Source organism: Canis lupus, chromosome 7, assembly GCF_003254725.2.
Source record: "Canis lupus dingo isolate Sandy chromosome 7, ASM325472v2, whole genome shotgun sequence".
Classification (NCBI taxonomy): Eukaryota; Metazoa; Chordata; class Mammalia; order Carnivora; family Canidae; genus Canis; species Canis lupus.
Window position 1 is genome coordinate 40,662,777 of NC_064249.1, and position 23,954 is coordinate 40,686,730.

At 50.1% G+C, this 23,954-nt stretch overlaps 2 protein-coding genes across 17 annotated transcripts in view; one reads left to right on the plus strand and one right to left on the minus strand.

Moving 5' to 3' along the window:
- Nucleotides 1–3,069: 3,069 nt before the first annotated feature.
- ARHGEF11 (Rho guanine nucleotide exchange factor 11) overlaps nucleotides 3,070–23,954 on the plus strand; it is an 86,478-nt gene continuing 65,593 nt past the window's right edge. For 2 of the 16 annotated variants that reach the window (XM_025430770.3, XM_025430778.3), the window contains exons 1-2: nucleotides 3,070–3,429; nucleotides 4,878–4,975. In XM_025430770.3, coding sequence (XP_025286555.3) covers nucleotides 4,944–4,975 — 32 coding nt within the window. In that variant the 5' untranslated portion in view covers nucleotides 3,070–3,429; nucleotides 4,878–4,943. Of the gene's footprint in view, nucleotides 3,430–4,612; nucleotides 4,976–23,954 lie in introns of those variants that run through there. The other 14 variants (XM_025430772.3, XM_049112522.1, XM_025430771.3 and 11 more) reach the window with 12 other exon arrangements.
- LOC118355202 (thymosin beta-10-like) lies at nucleotides 16,560–17,093 on the minus strand. The gene has a single exon (XM_035718767.2). The coding sequence runs from the start codon at nucleotides 16,940–16,942 to the stop codon at nucleotides 16,811–16,813; it is 132 nt and encodes a 43-aa protein (XP_035574660.1). The 5' UTR covers nucleotides 16,943–17,093; the 3' UTR covers nucleotides 16,560–16,810.

Genomic DNA, 23,954 nt, shown 5'->3' on the forward strand with positions numbered 1-23,954 from the left:
ACCTGCCCTTGAAGATGATTCTCTAGAACTTATGCTCCAAACCACGCAGGGTTCTGTATCACGGCTCTCCCTCAGCTATTCAGTTAAATACTAAGTTTCTAGAATCTTTCCCACCAGATAAAAGCTGCCCATACCTGTGGTTTTCTTTTGCTTCTCACAGCTAAAAATGAAGAGATATAAATTCTAGCTTCAATCTACCAATTAATGAAATTTCATGCAAATCACCTAAAACCTGTCTCTGCCATAGTTTCCTTAAGCATTAATGAATGAATGTAACATAACAACTAATATCCTGCCTATCCCACAGGATGTGGGGCACAGGCAAGGATTCATTTGTTAACAGAGTTCTGTGGGAAAAAAGTTTAGAGGACTATGTCAATTCAGGACATAATTTCTTAATGTTTATCCTGATTTTTTCTGTCCAGAACTCTATAGTTTACAGAGCCCGTGCTTAATCTTATTCAATCCTTATAACCAGCAAACAGTAGGTCCAGAGCTAAAAAGGGATACATCCCCCGAAAACTCACTTCTTTAGGCTCCTACACTAGTGCTCTTTCCATTAACCAACCGCTGCTTCCAGATTCCTGCCACATAGTCTGTCTTGGCCCCAATCTAATATTCTATGTCTTATTTCTAAACCGAGACTTTCAGTTTGCTTAAGTGGCCAGTTGACTGCAGGGAACTCTATCCCACTAAAGCCATCCCCCTTCTCCATAGACTTCAAAGTGGAGTAGAGTGTACAAAGAGGTGCTCAGATGTGCACAAGAAAAATATTTAAGAATGCATGCACAGAAGTATTTAACTAGAGCAAAAATAATTGTTTAAGCTTTACCAATACCCATCTTTAACCTACAGGCCGACCTGGCACTCTCTCTGGGCCAGTGCTTCAGAAATCATCTGTCACGTGCAGTGCAGTGAGTGAGATGTTTCCAGGAACGAGGGGTAATGCCACATACAGTTCAGACATTCATTTTCTTTACAATGTAATGCCAGTCACCAGATAAAAACAAGCCTGTTAATTGCTACAAATTTGACATTTCTTTTATTTTTATTTTTATTGTTTTGACATTTCTTGGTAAAGAAAGGGAGAATGACCATGAAAATCCTTGTTCTGCAGATTCACTGGTTATCTCCAGGGGGAGGCCCAACAAGAGATATTGAACACAGAGGAGATACACTTTTTACTTTACAACATCCTGTGTTGAGGATTAGCTGGCAAGAGGTTAGTAGCACTGATTTCAAAAACAAACAACAATCCACTTAATCTATTCCTTCAAAGTGAACATGATGGTCTTTTAATGAGTGAGAGTCATGGCTTTTCTAAAGAAAGTCACACATATAGAGAAAATGGTTAGAAAATGTATGACTACCAATGTTCCCAATATCGTGATTTTAAAAATTTATTTCTCAAAAACGATGTGTGTCACCTGGAAAAGCTTTTTATTTTTTTTAATTTTTTGTAAAAGCTTTCTAAAAATATTTTTTTATTAAGTAAACTCTATGCCCAGCGTGGGGCTCTAACTCACAACCCTGAGATCATGAGCTGCATGCTCAGGCAGGTGTCCCTCCCATTAGCTGTAACACTTTTATGTGCACATTTGAAAAACTAAGAAATAGAATTCGAAAAATTTTTAAAGATTTTATTTGTTTATTCATGAGAGACACGGAGGGGAGGGGGGCAGACAGGCACAGGGAGCAGCAGACCCCAGGCAGGGAGCCTGATGTGGGACTTGATACCGGGACCCCAGGATCACGCCCCGGGCCGAAGGCAGGTGCGAAACCGCTGATTCCCTAAAAATCTGTTTTAAATGAAACTTCTTAGAGAGTTTGGTCCCACTTGTTAAAATTATAAAATCCAACACTTTCCTATCATTCAAGGACTAATTGACTTAAAATGTTAATTTACTAGTTGAATTTCAATGAAAACCTTTGCTTTGTGGTGAATGGATGGGAAAATGAATGCCATGATTTAATAAATACAATCAAGGATGCATTTCTTCCATTTTAATCTAGCTCTTTGAAGAGTATCTCTTCTAGTTATGACAGCCAATAAGATTCACTAAGTATGAATTTAAAAATGTACTTCATCGTGGGGCGTCTGGGTGACTCAGTTGGTTGAGCTCCAAACTCGATCTCAGCTCAGGTCTTTTTTTTTTTTTTTTTTTTTTTTCAGCTCAGGTCTTGATTTCGGATTGGGGGTTCAGGCCCTACACTGGGCTCCATGCTGCAAGTGGACCCTACTTTAAAAAAATGTACTTCATCTTTATTTTGGTCTTTTAATATTCCTACTCTAGGGTATGTTTCATAAGGTATGTAATAAAACACATGCACAAAATTATTTTGAAATATTCCATGTGGGACGCCTGGGTGGCTCAGCGGTTGAGCATCTGCCTTCCGCTCAGGGCGTGATCCTGGAGTCCAAGGATCGAGTCCCACATCGGGCTCCCTGCATGGAGCCTGCTTCTCCCTCTGCCTGTATCTCTGCCTCTCTCTCTCTCTCTCTCTCTCTCTTTGTCTCTCATGAATGAATAAATAAATAAATCTTTAAAAAAATATTCCATGTATTAAGAAAGCACAATCAATGTTTGTTGATCACTGGTTGATCTATCAGCACAGAGGGAGGGTCCACACTTGGGAGAATCATCTCTGCCAGTCATATGGGAACAGAATAAACAATAGGACAATGACAATTTGGACCGTGGTGCTTCAGATGCCAGCGGACCACCTGTCTTTGCAAGTTCTGATCTAGGAGGTGGTGGGGATGGGGAGAAGGTGATGGGTCTTCCTTTTATTTGTCAACTTGTACCTGGTATAATTTAGGGGAATCTCCTGGGTTATTCCAATGGTCAACCAATGCTTATTAGGTTCTTTTTTCCTCTTGCAATTTGCAAACCCGGCCCTGGTAACATATTTGGGGGCACTGAGCTCTCCCCTCGCGGCTCGCGGTCATGTGCGGGTCAGGACAGTGTACTGTACATACACTTCCCCCAGGAACAGTCAAGGTGGTGTGGGAGGGAGAGAGCACAGCAAACACAGCACCGCCTGCAGAGCATTTTACCATCGCCTCTACCTAGGCAAGAAGACAGAGCTCATTCCCCCGTCCTAATAAAAAAGTTTCCTTTTTATCTTGTTTTTAACTACAACGGCAGGGACCTTCTGACTAATGTCATGTTCCTTGGAAAGATTTAGGAACTGTGATTCTATGAGAGGGTTTTATGAAAACAGAATCGGCCTCGAGAGGCTCTTCATTGGGTTGGGAAACGCTCCCGGGCGGGTACCCAGGTGCCCCGCGCAGCGGCGGAGGGTCAGAGCCCGGGGTGTGAGCCCCCCGGGCGGTGCTGTCGGACGTGGGGAGAACACGGGGAGCCGGCCGGTTTCAAGGGCTCCCGGCACCCAGGAAGGAGGCCGCACGGGTTTCTGGAGGAGAAGGTGAGCGCAGGGGTGGGGAGCGAGCGAGCCGCGGGAGAGAGGCGCGCCCGCGGGGAGGGGGCCGGCCGGCGGGCAGGGGGCAGGGACACAGACAAAGGGGGGGCGGCCCCGGGCCGGGGAGGGGGGCGGCGGGGGCGGCGCACGCTGCCGGGGCGAGCCGGGGCCGGGGCCGGGGCCGGGGCCGGGGCCGGGGCGGCCGGCGGGCCGGGCCGGGAAAAGCCGGGGATCCCGCCGCGCCCGGGGCCGGCTAGGCCTCGCGGAGGGAGGCAGGCGCGCTAGGGGCTGGGGGCCGCGGGGGGAGGGCGAGGGGAGGGGAGGGGAGGGGAGGGGAGGGGAGGGGAGGCCCCGGATGGGGGAAGGGCCGGGGGAGGGCCGAGAGGGAGGGGGGAGCGCCCAGGAGGGGGAGGGGAGGGGAGGGGAGGGCCCCAGGAAGGGGGGAGGGTCCCGAGTGGCGCGGGGGAGGGGGAGGGGCGCGGAGGGGAGGGGAGGCGAGGAGGGCCGGCGGGGGGCGGGCCCGGGGGAGAGGCCTGCGGGCCGCGCCGCCGGAGCGGGGCCGGAGGGGGCGGCGCGGGCACGGGCGGCCGGCCGGGCCTGCGCCCCGAGGAGCGGTGCGCCGAGGGGGAAGGGCCCGGAAGGAGCCGCCGAGCCGCCTTCCGCGCGCGCCGGGCCGGAGCCGAGGGCGGCGGGCGAGCGGGCGAGCGGGCGAGCGGGGCGGAGGGGAGCCGGGGCCGGGCCCCGCGCGGGCGGGAAGGCGGGCGGCGCGGGGCAGAGCGGAGCCCGCGGTTGATGGCGGCCGGGGCGCGGGGCACGGGGAGGCCGGGGGCCCGGCGGGCGTGAGGCGGGGGCGTGGGCTCGCCGAGGGCTCCCTCGCGGGCTCCGCGGTGAGCGCTGCGGTGGTGGTTGTCGAGGCCGCAGGCCCGGCCCGGACTTGCAAGGCTGTGGCGGCGCGGCGCGAGCCGGTGCCTCCTCTCGGTTATCCGCCGGCCTCCCTGCCCGCCCCCTCCCCCCCCCGCGCCGGTCCGGAGCGGCCCTCCGCGGCCCTGGCGAGGCGGGCGCCGAGCTGCCCAGCGCGGGGCCGGGGCCCGCCTGCCGGAGCAGCCCCGCGGGCCGGGACCCCGAGCATGGGCTGCGGCGGTGGGCCGCCCTGAAGGCCGCCGGGTGCAGGGCGCGCTCCTCGGTGATTCATGCCTTAGCCCGGAGCGCTAACCTTGAAGAGATTTGCGGTTGGGTTTTTGGTTTCTAAGAAGGTCATAGCTTTTCCTCTTTTTTTTTTTTCTTTCGGTTTTTTTCTCCGACGGGGGAGGGGCCGGGGGCTGAGAAAGGACAGCATGCTCGCTGGCACAAGTAGGATGGAGCCTCGGTTCCCAGGGTCCTGAGAGCCGGCAGGGAGCGTGAGCATCTGGCCCGGAGGTGGGAGGCCCTCCTCCCACGGTTCTTAAACATTGCAGCTCACCCAGCCCGGATCAGGACGTCAGAACTGCAGGATCCTGGCTCTGCTGAGACCCTGAGAAACCATGAGTGTGAGGTTGCCCCAGAGCATAGACAGGTAGGTGTACTCACGACGTGCTTTCTGACACTCTCTTACCCAAAGGCGGGGGGGGGGGGGGGGGGGGGAGAGGGAGGGAGGGAGGGTGCTGCATTTCGGTAAAAGGACGCAGAGGAAGGGTCGGCTGGGAGCACGGGCCTCCGGGGACTCTCCCGGCATGTGTGTTTACGTTCCCTCCGTGTGTCCATGTCCTGATTCAGTGTTTTTTAAATACCAGCCATCAACAGCAAAGCCAGGAGAGGAGAAAGGGGGGAAGTGCTTCCCTCAGTCTTTGACTTTTGCCCTACTGCAGGCTGAATTTGGGGCCGTGACTTACCAGTGTGTAGGGGGCGGGAGGCACACACGCTTGATCACGTGTGTCCCCAGGGTGGATTGGGACTGGCCTTAGGTGTTGAGCTGCTGGGGGAAGGGGCCTGGCAGGGGTGTGGGCCTCCACCGGCAGCTTTGCTACATGGTGGGGTTTGGTGATAGGGTGGATTCCATTTCTAGAATGAAGAGGATGTTCTTGGCTTGACGGATGGGACAGAAGCACCCTTTGCGCCCATCCAGATCTGGCTTTTTGCCAGTGAGTTATTGATGATGGCCCCCAAATGCGCGGTCGCCTTAGAATTTCTCCCTCTCCGAGCTTAGGGTTTTAACTTGAGACCTGCCAACCGGTGGATGCTCTAAGGTTTAATCTTCCAAGCCATTTTTAATAAGCTTGACTCTGCAAGATGGGCCATCCCTCTGCCTAGAGCCAGAACGGGTTGTGCTGGGCTCTCAGGCCTGATGGGCAGAGGTGCTGGTTCTTGGAGTGTGAGCCCAGGATCCACCCCTCCCCTCCCCCCAGCCTCTGCATCACTGGTACCACCACAGTTTACAACTTTGTGATGCACCTGCCTTCCCACCCCTACTCCAACCCTTTCTCAAGAATCTTGAGAGAGGGTTGTTTGGAGGGTGCTACACACATCCTAACTGGATGGATGGGTGGTTAGAGGACTGAGCAAGCAAATGAAAACCCTGGCTTGGAGACAGTGTTGCTGGAGAGGCAGGGAAGAGCAAGGAGCGGTGGCGTCTCTATGCCAGTTAACCTTTGATTATACATGCTAGTAGTAATTTCTTTCAGGCTATGGAATGTGGCCTAAGTATAATCCCTCCCAAACGCTAATCTCTGTATTGTCTCTGAGTCCCTGTTAGATCAGTTTGGCAGTCTCCCACCGGGGACCTGACTTGGCAGTGGGGAGAAGATAGCCACAAAGGACGTAAAGTGTGTGTCCCTTCCCCTTGTCATTGGTTTCCCTGTAGTTCATGTCTTGTAAAGGGAGGCCCAAGGTGCATCAAGGCAGGGAGGTAACATGGTTACATAGCTACCTTCTCTTTTTGTCACACTGGAATTTGGAAATTCGTGTACCTACCTGCCTTTTGTGAGGTGTGGATGATCAGTGATTTCTCTGAAATCAGGGATGTGAACAGATGAAAACCCAGGTTTGGGGGAGCAAGAAGGAAACCATGAGGGTTCCGGGGCTGATGGGAGATGCTCCTCTGGAGTTTGTATATCCTCCTAGACTGCTCGGGATTTATGGTATGGGGCGTCTCCGCAAGTGCTTTCACAGAACAGGTCTCTTCTGAGCTTCACAGCATTTCTGTGAGGCAGACAAAGTGGAGGTTATTATTCCCGTGGTCCAGAGGGGGTCCTTGAGGCTCAGGGAGGGCACCTAGCTTGCCCAGTGGCATCTGGCTGGACTAGTGGCAGAATCTGAGCCTAGTTATGGGTCTTCTGACCCAGGTTCTTTGCTAACCCCATGCTGGCTAACTGGGTTTGTATATTGGTCCTGTGGAATGTGGTTTTCGTGTCTCCTTTTGACAGTAGGATAAGATGCTCTTCGGTAGTCCCTTTGCACTTGTCTTTTTTTTTTTTTTTAAGGTTTTATTTATTCATGAGAGGCACAGAGAGAGAGGCAGACACACAGGCAGAGGGAGAAGCAGATGTGGGACTCGATCCTCAGATCCTGGGATCATGCCCTGAGCCAAAGGCAGACGCTCAACCGCTGAGCCACCCAGGCGTCCCTGCACTTGTCTTTTTAACAGTCTTGGGGCTAGCACCATAATTCCTATAGTAAAGCACCTGTTTCTCCTGTGGGCTGATGGAGCTTTGCAGATTGAGAGCGTTCCTCACCCCTGCCCCTACCCCAGCTCTCTTCCCCATCAGAGGCTCAGGTCTCTTCCAGATATCTTACCCCTTAGGCTGCAGGCTCATTCTCCTGGACCTTTTGACATCTCAGGTTCAAGACTGTGGATTTTAAATTATAATTTTACATGGCACTGGAGAGATTGAGTGAAGAAGTGCTCCAGATTGTAGAGTCAGAGATTCTCTTACAGCCCATCAGTTTGCCGTGTAGAGAGTCTAGTGTAAGATGAGTATTTTAGAAAATTAAAGTACGTGGCTCTCGCTCACGAAGGGTGTGTAGTCTGACTGGGGAGTGAGGGAAGGGTAGGATTCCTGAAGACTGTGTGACAGTGACAGTGGGTGGTAAGCCCCAGGAAGGCAGGGCCTGTATCTTCTTTGCTCAGTGGTGCGCCTGGGGTGCATGTTCCATCTGTCTGTGACAAGCGAGTTCTGGGAGGAGCAAACATGTCAGCAAGTGTCAGTTCTTCCATTTCAGGGTGTTTTAGCATTCCTGGTTGATTGCCTGCATAGTCAGAACAAGGTCAGAGAAGGCCTCCGAGGTGGTGTGTATTTCTTAGGGAGGAGCCATGAATGTAGAGAAGTGTGGCCCAAAGTAAAGAAGCCTCTGGAATATTTCTTCAGAAGCACCTTTAACCCCCTCTTGGGACTGACACCTGGTTCCATAGGAATGAGAAGTATTTGTGATGAATGTGGATCTTTCTGTATCGGTCAGTTGTCCCTGACACTCAGGCTGGCACAGCTGCTCCAGTGCCCGGCCGTTTTGTTCATAGACAGCTTATTACCTGTGAACACATGCTCTTCTTGAGAGTTTCTGAAAGTGTATTTGATGTTGCAAGCAGAGGTAAGGACACTGAGTTATTTCTATGGAAATGGTGATGAGTTTTGCTAGACCATCTACATCCACTGCCTTGTCTCCGATGGCAAATATTTCTAAGCTGCCAGGTGGGTTAGGTATCTGTATCCATAGTACAGGTGTCCTCTGTGCAGAGTCACTTAGTCCTGTGGGCCAGCACAGATAGGGAAGCACTATATTTAAGCCAAGAAGTCCTGGTTTGAGCCCTGGCAATCCTCTTAACTCCAAGACCTTGGGCAGGTCACTTACCTTCTCTCATTTCTTCCTGGGCGAAGCAAGCATTCCTGTATATGAAAGGCCTTCCAGTTCACACTAATGCCGTGTCTCATTTGAGGATTATAACATTCATTGCATCTATCTCATGGGGCTGTTGGAAGGAGCAAATCAAATAAGATAATATAGGGAAGCTTGGGTGGCTCAGTAGTTGAGCGTCTGCCTCTGGCTCAGAGTGTGATGCCAGATCAGGCTCCCCATGGGGAGCCTGTCTCTCCCTCTGCCTGTGTCTCTGCCTCTCATGAATCAATCAATCAATCAAAAAAAAACTTAAAAAAATAATATACTTCAGATTGCTTTCTAAGCTGTAAAACTGTAATTTCAGGCTGTAAACTCCTGACTTTGTTTTAGCTTCATGCACTACTTTGTGAACTAGCCCCAAACAGATTTTGGATAATGGAAGGATCTTTGCATTGTTTTGAAGCATTTGACCAGAGTGAACAGGCCTTTTGTGCTGAAATACCTGGGGTTGGAAGGGAGGAAGATTCTTCCTATGGGCTGCCTTGGGTGATGGTCCTAGAAGAAGATGAGAAAAGGAAGCACCTTCCCACGAATTTTGATGAGTGGGAGAGGCTGCAGCTACTCTGGCTCCCTTGGACAGGAATAGAAAGGATGTGTGTAGTAATCTCTGGCTGTTCCCAGTGCAAAGTAAATCCAGACCCAGCAACTGTCCTTATCAGGGATCTGAGGTTGAATGTAACCTTTTACCATCTGCAGCCTTTTTTTCTAGAAGAGGCACCGTCTTGGGTAAGGTTTAGGGGGAAGGCTCAGGAAGGAGGGTTGGTCATAGGGCTGCCCTGGAAAGAGCCTTGGGCTTCAGGGAAAGTCTGTAGAGAGGAGATGCTGGTTGCCCACACTGGGCTTATCTAGAGAGGAAGGAGGTGGCTCCCAGAACTCTTACCACCTTGGCTGCAGGTTCTTATGGGGCTCTGGGCCCTAGAATCCTCATTCAGCTAACCTCCCATTCAGAACTACAAATAATAAAGCCTCCTGCAGTGCTGAGTCTTCTCCAGAATATACCCTTGTCCTATCTGGGGTGAGATGGGAGGTGGCAGTGGATTTGCAGATGAAACATTTGGTAGGTAATCACCACAATGGGCAGGAGCAGGCTGAGTTTAACTTCAGATACTCAGAAACGTTTCTGAAAGAGCACCCTTTGATTAACAAATTTATTTAGCTTTTTATTAACTGTCAGACTACTGTCAGAGTCCCTGACATCCATTTATGAAAATATGTCAAAAATAGGAAAAGTTAGATGACTGGGATTTCATCAAAATAAAAAAAGATTCTGGGACACCTGGGTGGCTCAGCAGTTTAGCGCCTGCCTTCGGCCCAGGGTGTGATCCTGGGGTCCCGGGATCAAGTTCCGCATCAGGCTCCCTGCATGGAGCCTGCTTCTCCCTCTGCCTACGTTTCTACATTTCTCTCTGTGCGTGTCTCATAAATAAATAAAATCTTAAAAAAAAAATTAAAAAGATTCAATGAAGGGCAACAGCCAATTCCCAACAGAAGAGTCCTGGAAACTCCTAGCCTGCACTAGTAGAGTTTGGGACACCTTGGCTCACCCTCTGAAGGTCTGGGGTTCGGGTTCGATGAGGGAAGGGCTTTGCTCTTGAGGGGGCCGTTTCTATCCATGTTGGCTGAATCTGCTTCAGGCCTTCACAGGGGCACTCACTGCCTTTAAAACTCCACTTGATTGGTTTGTTATTTTAAAAACTTAATTCCAGGGTTCATGTTGTGGTCTGCAAACCCTCTTCTCCCCAGGGACAGTGTATGCTTCCTCTTCTCAGTCACCGAGTGGCTTGTGGAAAGACCCATACCTGGACGGCTCCAGCCTCCAGGGTCACTCCTGCACCCCATCGGGGAGGCAGCAGTAAAGAAGCTGCAGGTTCTATCTCAGAAGAAAAAGGGAATCATTACTTTATTTACAGTCACGTTGGATCCCCAGGGGAAGAGCCTTTGGAGCGCCAGCTACAACCTCTCGGGTCTGGTTCCCCTGAGAACACCGTGCCTATGTCCTTTCCAGAGCCAGGATGCTCCCCACTGCCCCAGGAGTCTTGCTCTGACCTTCTGGAATCAGAATCTGGAACAGAGCTGGGCACTGAAATGAGGGAGGAACGTGGAAGGGCCGCAAACTCATGACCCCTCATGAACCCACCGTAGGACCTGGGGCGTGCTTTCCTGCTGGAGAAACACCTGGAGTCATGGCAGGAAACTCACATGTGTCCCAGCTCTGAAAGGGTCACCTTGCCGGTTTATCTTGGCTCTAGATGGGGCTCCTCTGGAGCTAGTTACTGCAGATGGAGGGTCTCTCCCATGTTGGGTGGCCCCTCATGGAAGGCGGTGCCACACTGTCCGTGGCTAGGGCTCCTTTAGGGTCTCAGACTTGCCTCTGCTACAGTTTAATCCTGACTTCAGCATAGGTCCTAAAGTCCTGCGTGTACCTCTGTCATCTTTACTGACTTCCTCAGGATTTCCCTTCTCATTCTAAAGAAGAATAAATGAAGATATGAATGCACCAGAAAGGAGCTTTGAAAAGTCAGAGTAAGTGATTTCAGAGTGGTGATTTCTAGTACTTTCTCCATTAGTATTTGAAGCTACTATAAAATGGTCTGATGAGACCTGTAGTCACCGGTCATGGCCTCGCCTCCGTTCACATAGGGGACCCAATGGCTCCAGCAGTCCTCCAGGTGATACCCCGTGATCCGGGCAAGTTGCCGTCAGTTTGTTGGGCGGCAGATATTTATCGCAGAGCCGCACGCCTAGCCCAGTTTTCGGCATTCTGGCAGATAATGTGCAAGAATGTGGAGCTTACGTTCTTGCTGGGAAAGGTTATTAGTGAAACAGCAGGAAACCGTGAAGGGATAGTACGTAATTGCTGAATCCCGATGTTACCCAAAGGTACATTTAGAGAAGAGCAGAAAGTTGGCGCGTAGGAGCGGTGGCTTGAAATCAAGAAGAGAAGAGAGGTATCGTCAGACAAGGGAACAGCACAGGCAAAGGTCGCAGGTGGGACCAAACATAGTGGTAAGATTGTTGGTCTTTGTGGAGGAGAGAGTGATTAGGCTGTGGAGGGGTAGGATGGGCGGGTAAAGGTGCTGGGAGCCAGGGAGGTTTCTGTGTTATGGGCTAGTAAAAACAGCCTTTACAGAGAGAATGGTGACCTCCACGACATGTAGATGGATAGAGCCTGGGGCCAGGAGGGCCCCAGGGAGGTTTTGCGGCAGCCTTGGCAAGAGATAATGTTGAACAGACAAGAGGGGCAGGATCTGAAAGACATTTTGGGAGGAAAATCAACAAGGTCTGTTAAGGCTGAATCAAATTTGATTCCCCAGGTCTTGAGACTGATTGGCTGGGAGGCAGGTAGGGAGGTGGCTAGAGAGAATAGGATGGCCGGTGAGCCCACCATCTCCTGGTGGTGCCACGCAGTCCTCTGACGATGGCACAGCCAGTGAGACATCCTGCTAACATGACCCATCGGTTGGGCCCCCTCCACAATAGCCGTGACTCTGAGGGGAGCTGGGAGAGGAGCTGCGTCTGGCAGATCCTTAAGGAAGACGGTCCTGATCTAGGAGGTGGGCATGCATTTGATGGATCTCGATGAACCAATCCCACCCCAGCCCCACATAGCCCACCAAACCCCAGGGCGAGAGGCGTGCTTTGCAGACGCAGTGCTAGGACCTGAGTCCCAGAGTCCAGGATCTTGAGTGAGAAGGTCTAAGAGGCACCCTTGCTCGGCTGCTAACTAGCCACGTGGCCTCTGGTGTCTGACATGATGGGTGTTGTGCAGGTGGTTGCTTGGGCAAGGACTCAGGGGGCTCTGGTCTGTGCTCACCCTAAACTAGGGACCAGCAGACACAGCTTTGGGGACGCCAAACACGGTACACAGGATCTCATCCTAAAGGCATCCGTTGCTAGGCACCTGTGGTGTCTTTGCTTTCCAGCCCAGACCTCAGCAGCCAGGCTTCACGGCCCCTTCGTTGGATTCAGCCCCATCGAACAGTTGCTGGTCTTCTTCCTGGGCCCACACACCTCCCTCCACATCTGTACCCGGGCATTCCCTTTCTCCCCACGGCCGCAGGGAGACCTATCCTGGCCAACACCGCCACATCGGCATGTTTCCATCATCCAGCATGCCTTCAGCACACACAGAGCGTTGGGCTCAGTTATCTCTTTTGGGTGTGGGATAATTAATGTACAGGTTCCAGCAGAAGGCCTCGCCCGTAGTACACTGTGGTAACTAAGTGCTGGTGTTCTTTCACTCTCTCCGTGTTTTCTGCTGGTGGTCGTGTCTTCTCCAGCTGCCCGGGGTTCAAAGCGATGCCCGTTGATTCTTCTGGGTTCCTTCCTGCTGCCCCATCCGTTTCTTCATGACCAGAGCCCACCTGCTGCTGCTACTGGCCTTTACCTGTAGGTCCTTCTGGACCTTTCTGATCCCAGCCTGCCTTGCCAAGGGTTTTTAAGAAGGCAGCTCTAAATTTGCTGCCGGTAACTGAGACCAAGAATTCCCCTTGTTCTTCTTGGTACTAGGTCTTGGGCACTTGGTATTTCTTGTAGGGACAGAGCATCCTTGTTGGGCTGCTGGCGGTGGGGGCGCAGAGCAAGGGGGATTTCCCCCTCGGTGGCCCAGTTTCCGGGCTGCCTTTCCCCTCCCGGGTCTGACAGCACCAGGCCCACCCTGCTATTGTCCCGCTTGCCCCAGGCTGGCCCCATTCATTTCCCAGAGTAGACTGCCCTGCAGAGAAAGGCCACTGTTGTTCTAAGGGAGGTGGTGGAGAGAGTGGAGTGAGTAGCTTTGTGAATGGGACCTTGTCTGAGACTGGAGCTGCAGACCCTTTCTCCTCCTCCAGGCCTATGGCTGGGGACAGGAACCACTCAGGTTCCAACATCTTCACAGGAACAGGGCTGAGGTTTGGGAGTGTCTGTGCCTTCCCTCAGGTAAGAAGGTTGGTCCACTTCAAGAAGCTTCAGGCCCTGGGGTTCAGCGTGAACAACCTGCATGCACTGCCCTCCAGGAGCCTGGGGCTGGGGGCCGGTGGACAGAAGGAGGTGGGGGGAGGAGGGGGTGGCTGATGGCACCCGAACTCTCTTCTGTGGTATCAGCTGGAACTCATGGGATGGACTCTGAGGAAGGCTTCCTGGAGGAAGGGACCTTTATATGAAGGCCTGAAACCAAGAGCTGGGATCGAGAGGGCACACACCATAGAGGGTCAACGGCTAGAAGGAGTGGGGTGGTCTCTTGAGAGACCACAGAACTGTGGATGGATGAGCCTGGACAGCGAGAAGGAGCCAGGGTCTTGGGACTTCCACAGAGTGGCTGTTCTGCCTGCAGCAGCCCTGGTCGCATCTCTGGGGGCTGAGGGAATGCCATGCTGTTCTGGGGCTTCTGTTGCTTCCCTTGAAATTGGACTTGGGGACCACACAGTTGGGAGTTTCCAGGGGTCCTCTGACCCTTGTCTCACCCTGTTCTCTTGCTTTCCTCTTTTCCCTCTGAATCAGTGGGTTCAATTTCTAGAAAACACCTTAGGTTCTCCAGACCCATGGCCGCAGGAGTCAGAGGTATAGGTGTAGGTCAGTGGACCACAGTCAGTGCAGCATGAAGCCTGGCAGCCCCTGTGGGTTTCCTAAACCTCACTCCAGGCCTTGGGATTACCTCATTACACAGCAGAAACCCAGAGGACATCCTAGTTCTCCCGGCAGGGCCTCTGCTGCTTTAGCTCTGGCCTCTCGCCACTTCTGAACTGGAAGCCTGGAGAGTTGAGAAAGGACTGCACAAGGCATGGGAGCCTGCCCCCTCATCAGGTCCCACTGCACACCCCTTGTCTGGGATGTGGCGATTTTTTATGTACTCAACACGTTCGTCAAATATGTATCAGATGGGAGGCAGCATTCTCTAGACCGGGGGTGCACTGTGACTGGAGTCTGTTGGGGAAGGAGGCAACAAGTTAAGGAGCTTGTTGCTTGTGATCCAAACGTAAGTGAGTATAGTAAAAGCTGGGTTCCTAGCCATCAGGATGAAAGGAAAGGTCAGAGTCGGGAGGGCGGTCAGCAGTTCAAGGAGGGAGGACGTAGTTGATGAAGACAGGGATGGAAGTTTTGGGACCCAGGAAAACGCGCACCAACGGTGCTCCTCTGTATTTGTACACAACCATGTGTCGCTTGTGGAATGGTCCTTCCTGTCCATTGTCTTATGAAGGCAGGCAGGCAGGCAGGGATTTGCACTCACACGTTGCAGATGGGGAATCAGGCATAGAGAGGCTTTAGCAACTAACCTGAAAGAGATGGAACCAGGATAAGAGTGCGCCCAGCATCCCCACAGAGCAGGGCGCTGTTCTCTTTTCCTCTCCGGGAGGGCTGTTGCACCCATGCACCCCAGAAGGGAGCCAGGCCTCTTCAAAGGCGGGTCTCCCTGCCCGCTGCCCACTTGGGACCCTCGGGACCATCTGGGAAGCAGAGAATTCCACCCTCTTTCTGCCCCCTGCTTGGTTGGTGAGCAGGAGAGGTTGGCACGCGGGTGGGGGCCCCGGGGTGGCAGGAAGAACACAGAGCCCTCAGAAGTCACCCTGTGCTCTTCCACTATGCAACGTGGCACCTCTGAGCTAGTCGGTGGCTTACCTGTGTGTCCTCTGTGGTACCTGGGACCATGTCATGGGTGGATGCTCAGTGAAGGTTTACTTATCTATTCAAGATACAGTTTTTTAAATGGTTTTGTTTTTGAGTTATCACTAAACCCAACATGAGGTTTAAACTCACAACCCTGAGGTAAAGAGTCATGTGCTCTACCAACTGAGCTGGACTCCCCGACAGTTTTTCGATTAACAGCTTTATAGAGAAGAATTCGCATACCTAAAACTCACCACTTCGGAGCATACAATTCAGGGTTGTTCAGTATATTCGCTTGTTTGTTTTGGAAAACTTTCATCACCCCAAAGATGTGCCCATTGTAGTCGCCCTCCCCACCAGCCCTCCCTCAGCCCCAGGCAACCATTAATCTCTTTTCTGTTTCTGTGGATTCATTTATTCTGGACATTTCCTGTGAAGGGAACCCTCTGCTCCTTGGCCTTTTGTGCCTGGCTTCCTCCCACTGGTCTGGTGTGGCAAGGTCCATCCATGTCACAGCATGTGCCAGCGCCATGTTCCCTTTGTGCCTGAAGAGGATTCCGTCATGCTCTAGGCCAGCTCTGCTCACTCCTCGTCTCATGGGTGCTCAGTTTTCTCCACTTGAGGCCGGTGTGAATAATGCCACTGAGGACATTCCTGTGTGGGTTTTTGCGGGGACATGTTTTCTCATCCCTCGGGGCTGTACCTGGGACCTGGGGCAGGGGGATTGCTGGATCCCCTGGTAGCTCTGTGTTCAGCACGTTGAGGAACGCCCAGATGGCCTTCCACATGAAACATCTTCTCATGGGCTTATTGGCTGTTTGCACATCTTCTTTAGAGAAATGTCTGTTCAAACCCCTTGTTTTGTTTGGATTACTTCTCTTTGTTGAGGAATGCATACAGTTTTAAGCCAGATCACTTAACCTTGCTGGGCCTCATATTCATCATAAAGTGGGAGAGTGGGATTTGGTGTCTGAAGCCCACATCCTCATGTTCCTTGGAACAGTCACTTTGGTAATCTGGGACTCCAAGCTCTGCTTTCATCCCATGGTCTTGCCATTGCCCCTTTGGTTGTTTACCCCAGAGACTGAGTTGCTTGGGAGCCCTGTGAGCTCTGTTACTCTGGAAAAGTGTGCTCCCAATGGGGGACGCTGTGCGTGTATGCATGTATTTTCCCAGAGAACACTCTGAGGGATGGTGTTTCGTAGGGTAGGAAGCACAGAGGAGCAAAAGGATGGGAAGGTAGCTGGAGAGGCAGAGAAAAAGTCTCCAGAAGTGGTGACCTGAAGATCTCCTCCTTTTGACTGAGGGGAGTCCCAGCAGGTGCACCACTGATGTTCTGTCTACATCTGACCTGCTGGTGACCTGCGCTGCCTCCAAACTGTACTCGGTCAGCAGGGCTCCTTGCCAAGGCTCTGCTTCCTATCATTTCCTGTGTTGGTGAGTTTTATTAGGGTGCTGTGGCAAGAACCAGGATGGAGAGCAGGCAAAGGCTAAGAACCCACTTAATGTAATAACCCTGCAACCCCAAGCATATGCACAGTGCTTTCCCTCTGCAGAGCATTTTCCACTCGTCGTGGGTATGTGAGGAAGCCTGGGGTAGATAAGGGAGGTTGACCTGGATTCCCTTTCGCCCTCCCCCTCCTGAGACTTGGTGGCCCTTGGACGACACACTATTCTTTTTCTTTTTTTTTGCCACGAGGTGTGTTTTATTTTCATTAATCATACAAATAATTTGCTATGATATCCCAGGGCAAACTGGAGAATTTGGCAGTCCGACTGAGGGAGGTCCCCTCAGAAACCCACAAGGCCGGTGGTGTCGGCATGGAGTGCCCAGGTTCACGGTGCAGCCTGTTGCTCGTGTCCATCTTGCGGGTGGCTCTTCCTCCACATCACGACTGGGGTGTCTCGAAGATGACAGGGGTGGGGAATCCTATAGGTTCTAGGAAATCTCACTCTGCTTCTCCTGCTCAATGGTCTCTTTGGTTGGCAGGGTGTTCTCCTGCGTCTCCATTTTCTTCAGCTTGGCCTTGTCGAAGCTGGCGATTTCCCCCATGTCTGGCTTGTCTGCCATTTTCTTAAAGCGATCCGAGAAGTTCCGCTGTGAGCCCGGCACCTGCTGCTCCCACTCATGTTGTTGCAGCAAGAGACACTGGACACACTATTCTGACAACTCTTTCTCATGTTTGAATTGCCCCCCTTCCAATACAGCTTAGCTCCTCGCTTCCCACAAATGGGGGAACCTTCCTTCCCTGGGGACCTGTTTGTCTGTAAGGCTGCCCAGTCTGTCCTCATCATCATGCAGAGAGCTTTTTACACGAAAGTGACAGGATTGGAAAATAAATTGTGTAGGGCAGAAAGATGGCCGGCTCAGGGGCCAGCCCACTGCCTCAGGAAGGCATGCAGGAGACGGGGTGAGGAGGGAAGAGGGGGATAACCTGGCAGCCCGAACTTGACAGGAATCTGGGGTTCTTTCCCTTCCACCAGACTTAGACCCATCTCACATTGACTGGCATCCTCTCCATCAGCATACACTCCTGCCCTGTGCTGTGCATTTGTGTGTCTTCCTGTTGCCTTGGAAGTGATGGGGACACGTGGTCCCTGACATTGCATCTCCTTAATGATGAATACGTTGAGCAGCTTGTCAGGTGCCTGCTGCTCATTTGCATATCTTCTCCAGAGAAATGTCTATGTTAAACCAACCTTGCATTCCTGGGACAGATTCCCACCTGGTCATGGTGCGGAATCCTTTTTCCATGTCGGAGGATTGGATTTGCTCATACTCTGATGAGTTTTTGTGCTTAGAGTCTTATTTAATAGTGATAATAAGCCTCTGAGATCAGGGTCCTCATGAAGAGACTGACTCAAGGTAGGCAGGGTGCCTGGGACTGCATGGTGTCAGAAACCCACCAGGAATGCAAGACTTCAAATATAGTTAGTCTTGGGCTTCTCTTGCCTGTCTTCTTGGTGTAGATAACCAGCAGTTGGTTTCATTTACTGGGGTTGTGGTCCCTGTTTGAAACCTCACTGTTACTGCTTAGATTGAAAATTCCCAGAGGGTGGTCTCACTAATGCTCTTGTCTCATGGCCATACAGTTAGGACTTAACTTTGGATGATAATGAAACTTATATCCTTGATGGTTATTGATTGATTATAAATGTGTCCTTGTTTCTTTGTGGATTCAGGAGCATTACACAACAGGGACATATGTGTGATGCTTTCCTGTTTGAGTACTCCGCATTTGCTGTGCCCAAATAATAAAGCCTTAAGAAAGGCCGTAGGATAGAAGGGTGCATGTCTGTAGTGCCCGCCTGAAAGCCTCCCTTAGATGTCCCTATCATACCCGCTGGCCAGGCGCTCATCTGGTGTCGTCCTCTACCTGAACTGTATGCCCCGTCATACATTCCTCTCTCTCTCATTCCTATATAGCGACTAGTTCATCAAAGACTATAATCACTGAGAATTTACTGACAGAATCTCAGCATCAAATCTTTTGCTTTTTCTGTCTCTTATATGTGAGCATATGTTTCACATTGAGGTGTCTGCACTTAGAGACCTAGCAAAGCTCTGGGGCAGCTCCAGAGGGTGAGAAGGGGACACATGGGCAGACAATTACCTGAAATACTGGCAGATACCTCCAAACGCTTCGGAACTCTCATTGTCTACACGGAACTCAGCTGCTTTATGCATGTCAGGGTGATTCATCCTTGCTTTCTCTGATCACCTTCACTCCTGCCCTAGTGTAAAATGGGAAGGAGGGGTGACCGTTCATTTTAATGTCAGGCAGAGCCCAACATCCCTGAGAATTTATCTTCTGCAAAACAAAACCATTTATTAAATTACAAAGACAAATGAAATTGCTTTTTGGATTATCTGTTTTTGCTGATTATTTGTGCTGCCTCTCCAATAATGGGGTTATTTGGGAGTATTTGGGACTTGCCTGTGTATTAATTGATTAAATAATCATGTGTATGTACAAATAGAATGCAAGAGTGTATGTATGTATGTATTGTGGTTTTCTCAGTTTTAAATCCAAAGGCCATTGCCTAATTTTGTGATCTAACAACACTGTGACTTGGATAATGAACAGAATGTATTGGGGCAGGCTTGTATTACCAGTAAAAACCATCTGCCTGCATGTTTGTAATTGAGAAAAGCAATATTTAGTTTCTGCTGTGGGCCCAGAATACTTTTTTCCCCTTAGTCCTGTTTTTTTCATTTTAATAGCTTTGTTGAGGTATATTTGATATGCAGTCAAAATGTACACACATGGAGTATGTACCTCAATGTGTTTTGACATACATTTACATCTGTGACACTTGCTACCATCAAGATAACAAACATACTTGTCACCCCCAAGTGCACCTTTAGTCTCTCTCTTCTCCCCCACCTCAGGGAACTTTCCTGGGGGATCCTTTCACTGTAGATTGGCTCACGTCTGTACTTCTGTGTCCTGCACTGTGACCTCTTTTCTTGTCTGACTTCTGTCACTCAACACAGTCATTTGAGGCTGCCCAGTCTTGTACAGATCAGCTGTGTGTTCCTTTTCCTTGCCAAGCAGTAGTTCATTCTGTGGGTCATCTGTGTGTCTGTTCCCCCATTGATGGATAACTTGAGTATTACAAATAAAACTGCTCTGAATGTTCATGCATAAGACCTTATATGGACCCCAGGGGAGAACAGTGGTGTCATGGGCTAGGTGTATGTTTAACTGTTTTCCCAAGTGGTTTTACAATTTTATATTCCCACTAGCAATTGTCAGAAGTTCCAGTTGATCTGCACTCCCACCAGCATTGTGTACCGTCAGTCTCTGGCAGGCGTGTAGTGCTATCCTACTGTGGTTCTTATCAGCACATCCCTGATGCCTGATGGTGGTCAGCATTGTGTGTGTGCCTATTTACCATGCATGTGTCCTCTTTAGGGACCTGTTCATTCAGGCATTTTGTTCATTTTTTTAAAAGATTTTATTTATTTATTTATTTGAGAGAGAGAGCGAGCACAAGCAGGGGGAGGGGCAGAGGAAGAGGGAGAAGCAGGCTCCTCGCTGAACAGGGAGCCTGACCCGGTGCTCAATCCCAGGAACCTGGGATCATGACCTGAACAGAAGCCAGATGCCCAACTCACTGAACCACCCAGGCACCCTGTCCATTTTTCATTAGATAGAATTGCCTACTCTTGACTCAGTTATTGAAACATAGGGGCTCTTTGTCTATTCTAAATACAGTTCCTTTGTCAGATATGGTTCTGTGACTATTTTCTTCGAGTCTGTGACTAGCTTTTTCATTTTTGTAGCACTGTCCTTTAAAACTTGTTTTAGGGCAGCCCCGGTGGCTCAGCGGTTTAGCCCCGCCTTCGGTCCAGGGCGTGATCCTGGAGACTCAGGATTGAGTCCCACGTCAGGCTCCCTGCATGGAGCCTGCTTCTCCCTTTGCCTGTGTCTCTGCCTCTGTGTGTGTGTGTGTCTCTCATGAATAAATAAAATCTTAAAAAAAAAAAAAACAACTTGTTTTAAATTTGCATACAGTAAAATGCAAGTGTATTTTGAAGCAAAAAAGATTCTCAATTTTGATGAAATGCAATATATCAGTTCTTCCTCCTATACTTTGGGCACTTTGTGTTTAACAAGTACATTGAATTGTCTAATTCAAACTCAGTGAAATTTTCTCCTGTGTTTTCACCTAGAAATTGTCTGGTTCTAGCTCTTCACATTTAGAGCTATGATTTATTTTTAGTTACTTCTTACGTGTGAGATTAGGGCTGAGGGTTTGTATTTATGTATTTGGCATCTGGGTGTCCAGTTGAGGCACCATTTGCTGGAAAGTATATTCTTTCCCCTGAATTGCTTTGGTACCTTTGCTGCAGACCACTTGATCATGCGTGTGTGGCCCAGACTCCACTTTATTCTGCCGATCTCTTTCAGTGACCCTGGTTTGGTTATTGTAACCATATAGTAAGTCTTACAGTTAGGAAATACAAGTTTTTCTAATGCTATTCTTTGTGTTCAGAGTTGTTTTGATTATTCTGGGTCCTATTCATTTCCATATAGGTTTTAAAATGAGTTTGTCAGTTTTACAGTTTTTACACACCCCTCAGCCTGAGATTATGGCTGAGAGTGTGTTGACCCCATGGGTCAGTGGAGGACCTGATGCCCTGACATCACCCAGTTCTCGGGGATCAGCATGGCATATTTCACTTGGAGGTCTTTAATTTTTCTCGGCACTGTTTCATAGTTTCTAGTGAACAAGTCCTTCTGCATCTTCTGTCAGATGTGTCTCTAAATGTTTCATATTTTGTTTGTTTTAGAGAGCAGGGGGAGGAAGAAGCAGACTCCCCCCTGAGCACAGAACCCTATGTGGACATTGGGCTCTTTCCCATGACCCTGAGATCATGACCTGAGCCAAAACCAAGAGTCGGAGGCTTAACTGACTGAGCTGCCCGGGCACTCCCATGTTTCATATTTTTATTTTATTTTATTTTATTTTATTTTATTTTATTTTATTTTATTTTATTTTATTTATTTATTATTTTTTTTCATGTTTCATATTTTAAAAGGCAGTTTTTACGTATCACCTTTCAGCTATTTCTGTCAATACGTGTGGACACAACAGATGGTTGGTTGTTGACCTCGGATCCTGCAACCTTGCAAAAATTCACTTTTTAGTTCTTGTAGATTTTTTATTAACTCCCCAAGATTTTAGAATCCGTTTGTTGGGTTTAAAATCAGTTTACCTCTTGGAGTCCACTCTGTATTTTTGAATTTTGGAGAAAGTCAGCATTTTACTGCTTCTTGTAAACTCTACCTATAGAGTAGATGTTGAGTTCTCCCTCACTAGGAAATTTTTTTTTTAAGATTTTATTTATTTATTCATGAGAACACAGAGAGAGAGAGAGAGAGGCAGAGACACAGGCAGAGGGAGAAGCAGGCTCCATGTAGGGAGCCTGATGTGGGACTCGATCCCTGGTCCCCAGGATCACGCCCTGAGCTGAAGGCAGCGCTAAACCGCTGACCCACCTGGGCTGCCCTCACTAGGAAATTTTTAAAAATAAGAAAGTAAAAAGATTATTAAGTCCTTTTCTGCACTAGGATCAGGTGTCTGTGTGTCAGACACCACGTAGTGACCAGGGGAGGAGACAGACTTGTAAACAAGGAGCAGAGTAGGCAGCGCCATGCTGAGGATCCCAGTGTGTCCTCGGGTTGGGTCAGGCGCTTAGGGGCAGGACCACTCGGAGAGGTGGGGCGGGAGGCGGGGGGGATGCCATCACAGGCCCCTCTGCCCCAGATAGCACAACTGACAAAGGAATACTCAGATGGTCTACAGGAAAATATCTAAACCTCCCTGCCCTGATTGGTCATGTTTATGTCACAATTACGGAGAGTCTGAGAAGAAGGCATCTTTAGTTCTTGTCTTTCTTCCTGTTTCCTTTCTCTTTTTAAAAATCTTACGTCCTATGGCAGCAGCTTGTGCTTCTGCCCAAAACCTCCCTGACCCGAGGCCAAGGGCAGCGTACACAGGGGTACTTGATGTCGTGGTAGCCACTGTTGCCTGGTGCCTCTGTCCTCGGGGGACCCTGTGAGCGGGGGCCTGTTGGCCCATTTGTGCAAGGCTCTGTTTTGATCAAACGCACAGTAGCACGTATCCTTTTTTTTTTTTTTAAAGATTTATTTTTATTTATTTATGATAGACATAGAGAGAGAGAGAGAGGCAGAGACACAGGCAGAGGGACACAGGGACTCCAGGATCGTGCCCTGGGCCAAAGGCAGGCACCAAACCGCTGAGCCACCCAGGGATCCCTTAATTTGTATTCTTATAGTATAATTGTATTCTTAATTTGTATTCTTATATATTCTTATAATAAGAATTCCCTTAATTCTTATTCTTATACTCTTGAGATCTTTGGGGTTTTTAATTAAGATATATTTAGTTATTTGAAAGAGTGTGTGTGCACAGGGGGATAGGAGAGGAGCAGGAGGAGAATATCCCAGTGGACTCCCCACTGAGCGTAGAACCTGACCAGGACAGAGCAGGGGTGAGGGCTCCATCCCAGGACCCTAAGGTCGGGACCTGAGCTGACACCCAAGAGTCACCCAGGTACCCCGTAACTCATGAGATCTTTATGCTTTTCCTACCACATGCATTTGGGGGGATATGCTTTTGCCCTGTATCCCCAGTGTATTTGCCAGGATCTGACGCATGGGAGGTGCATATACTGGTTTAACTTCTCTGTAGCCTAGTGGTCATACTTTGGGTTCCTCTAAATAATACAGGGTTGTTCCCATTGTACAGATAAGGGAATGTCTACAGGCCACCAGGGAGTAAATGTAGTAGGCAGTTTTTTTGGTACAGAATTTCATATTTTATTGGATTGTTAAAATGGGATAATTTAGGAGATGCTAACCTAGATCAGCACTCGTCTCAGGTGGGGAATCTTGCTTGCTTATAGAGGAAGATCTTTGAACCAGTAACACGAGGGGTAGGTCTGTTCTGTTTGGGCGCTGAGCACACGGGCTTCACTGAGTTCTCCAGGCATGAAAGGCCAGTGAGTGGCAGGGTCGGGGGGGCGGCAGGGTGGTGTGCGGCAGAGCGGGCCATGGCTCCGGGCAGACACTCATGCTGTTGATCTAGGTTCTTCCTCTTCTGCTTCGAACAGACGGGAAGCTTGCAGATACCCATACCCCTCATTGGTGTCTGAGACCCTGTTAGCTGTGACCTCCCTTTTCCTACCACCCTGTTGCGAGAAGAGTCTCCCCCCTTTTGGAATGGAGCCCTCGCAGAGGGTGCGAACCTACAGAGCCACGTGGCTGGTGCCAGAAGGGGTATGAGTTGGTGTTCTTGACCACGAAGGCGGCATCCCGTGCATCCTGGGAAGCACAGCCATCAGGCCACCATGAGTCTGGTGATGGGTCTTCCATTGGTGCTTCTTGCCCCTTTGTTGGTAAGAAAACCTCACCCGCACCTGTTTTGCCAAGTGTGTTAAGGCCTCTATGACCTCACGACCCTGCACAGTAGACCCTCTGCTTACAGAGCACCTAGAGGGTGGCAGTCGGCCTGCGGGCAGCATAAACAGGGGAGACAGTCCTGGCCTC

Bases quoted from the DNA above. Each gene is read 5' to 3' on its own strand.
- LOC118355202 (XM_035718767.2), bottom strand. From the start codon at position 16,942: ATGGCAGACAAGCCAGACATGGGGGAAATCGCCAGCTTCGACAAGGCC.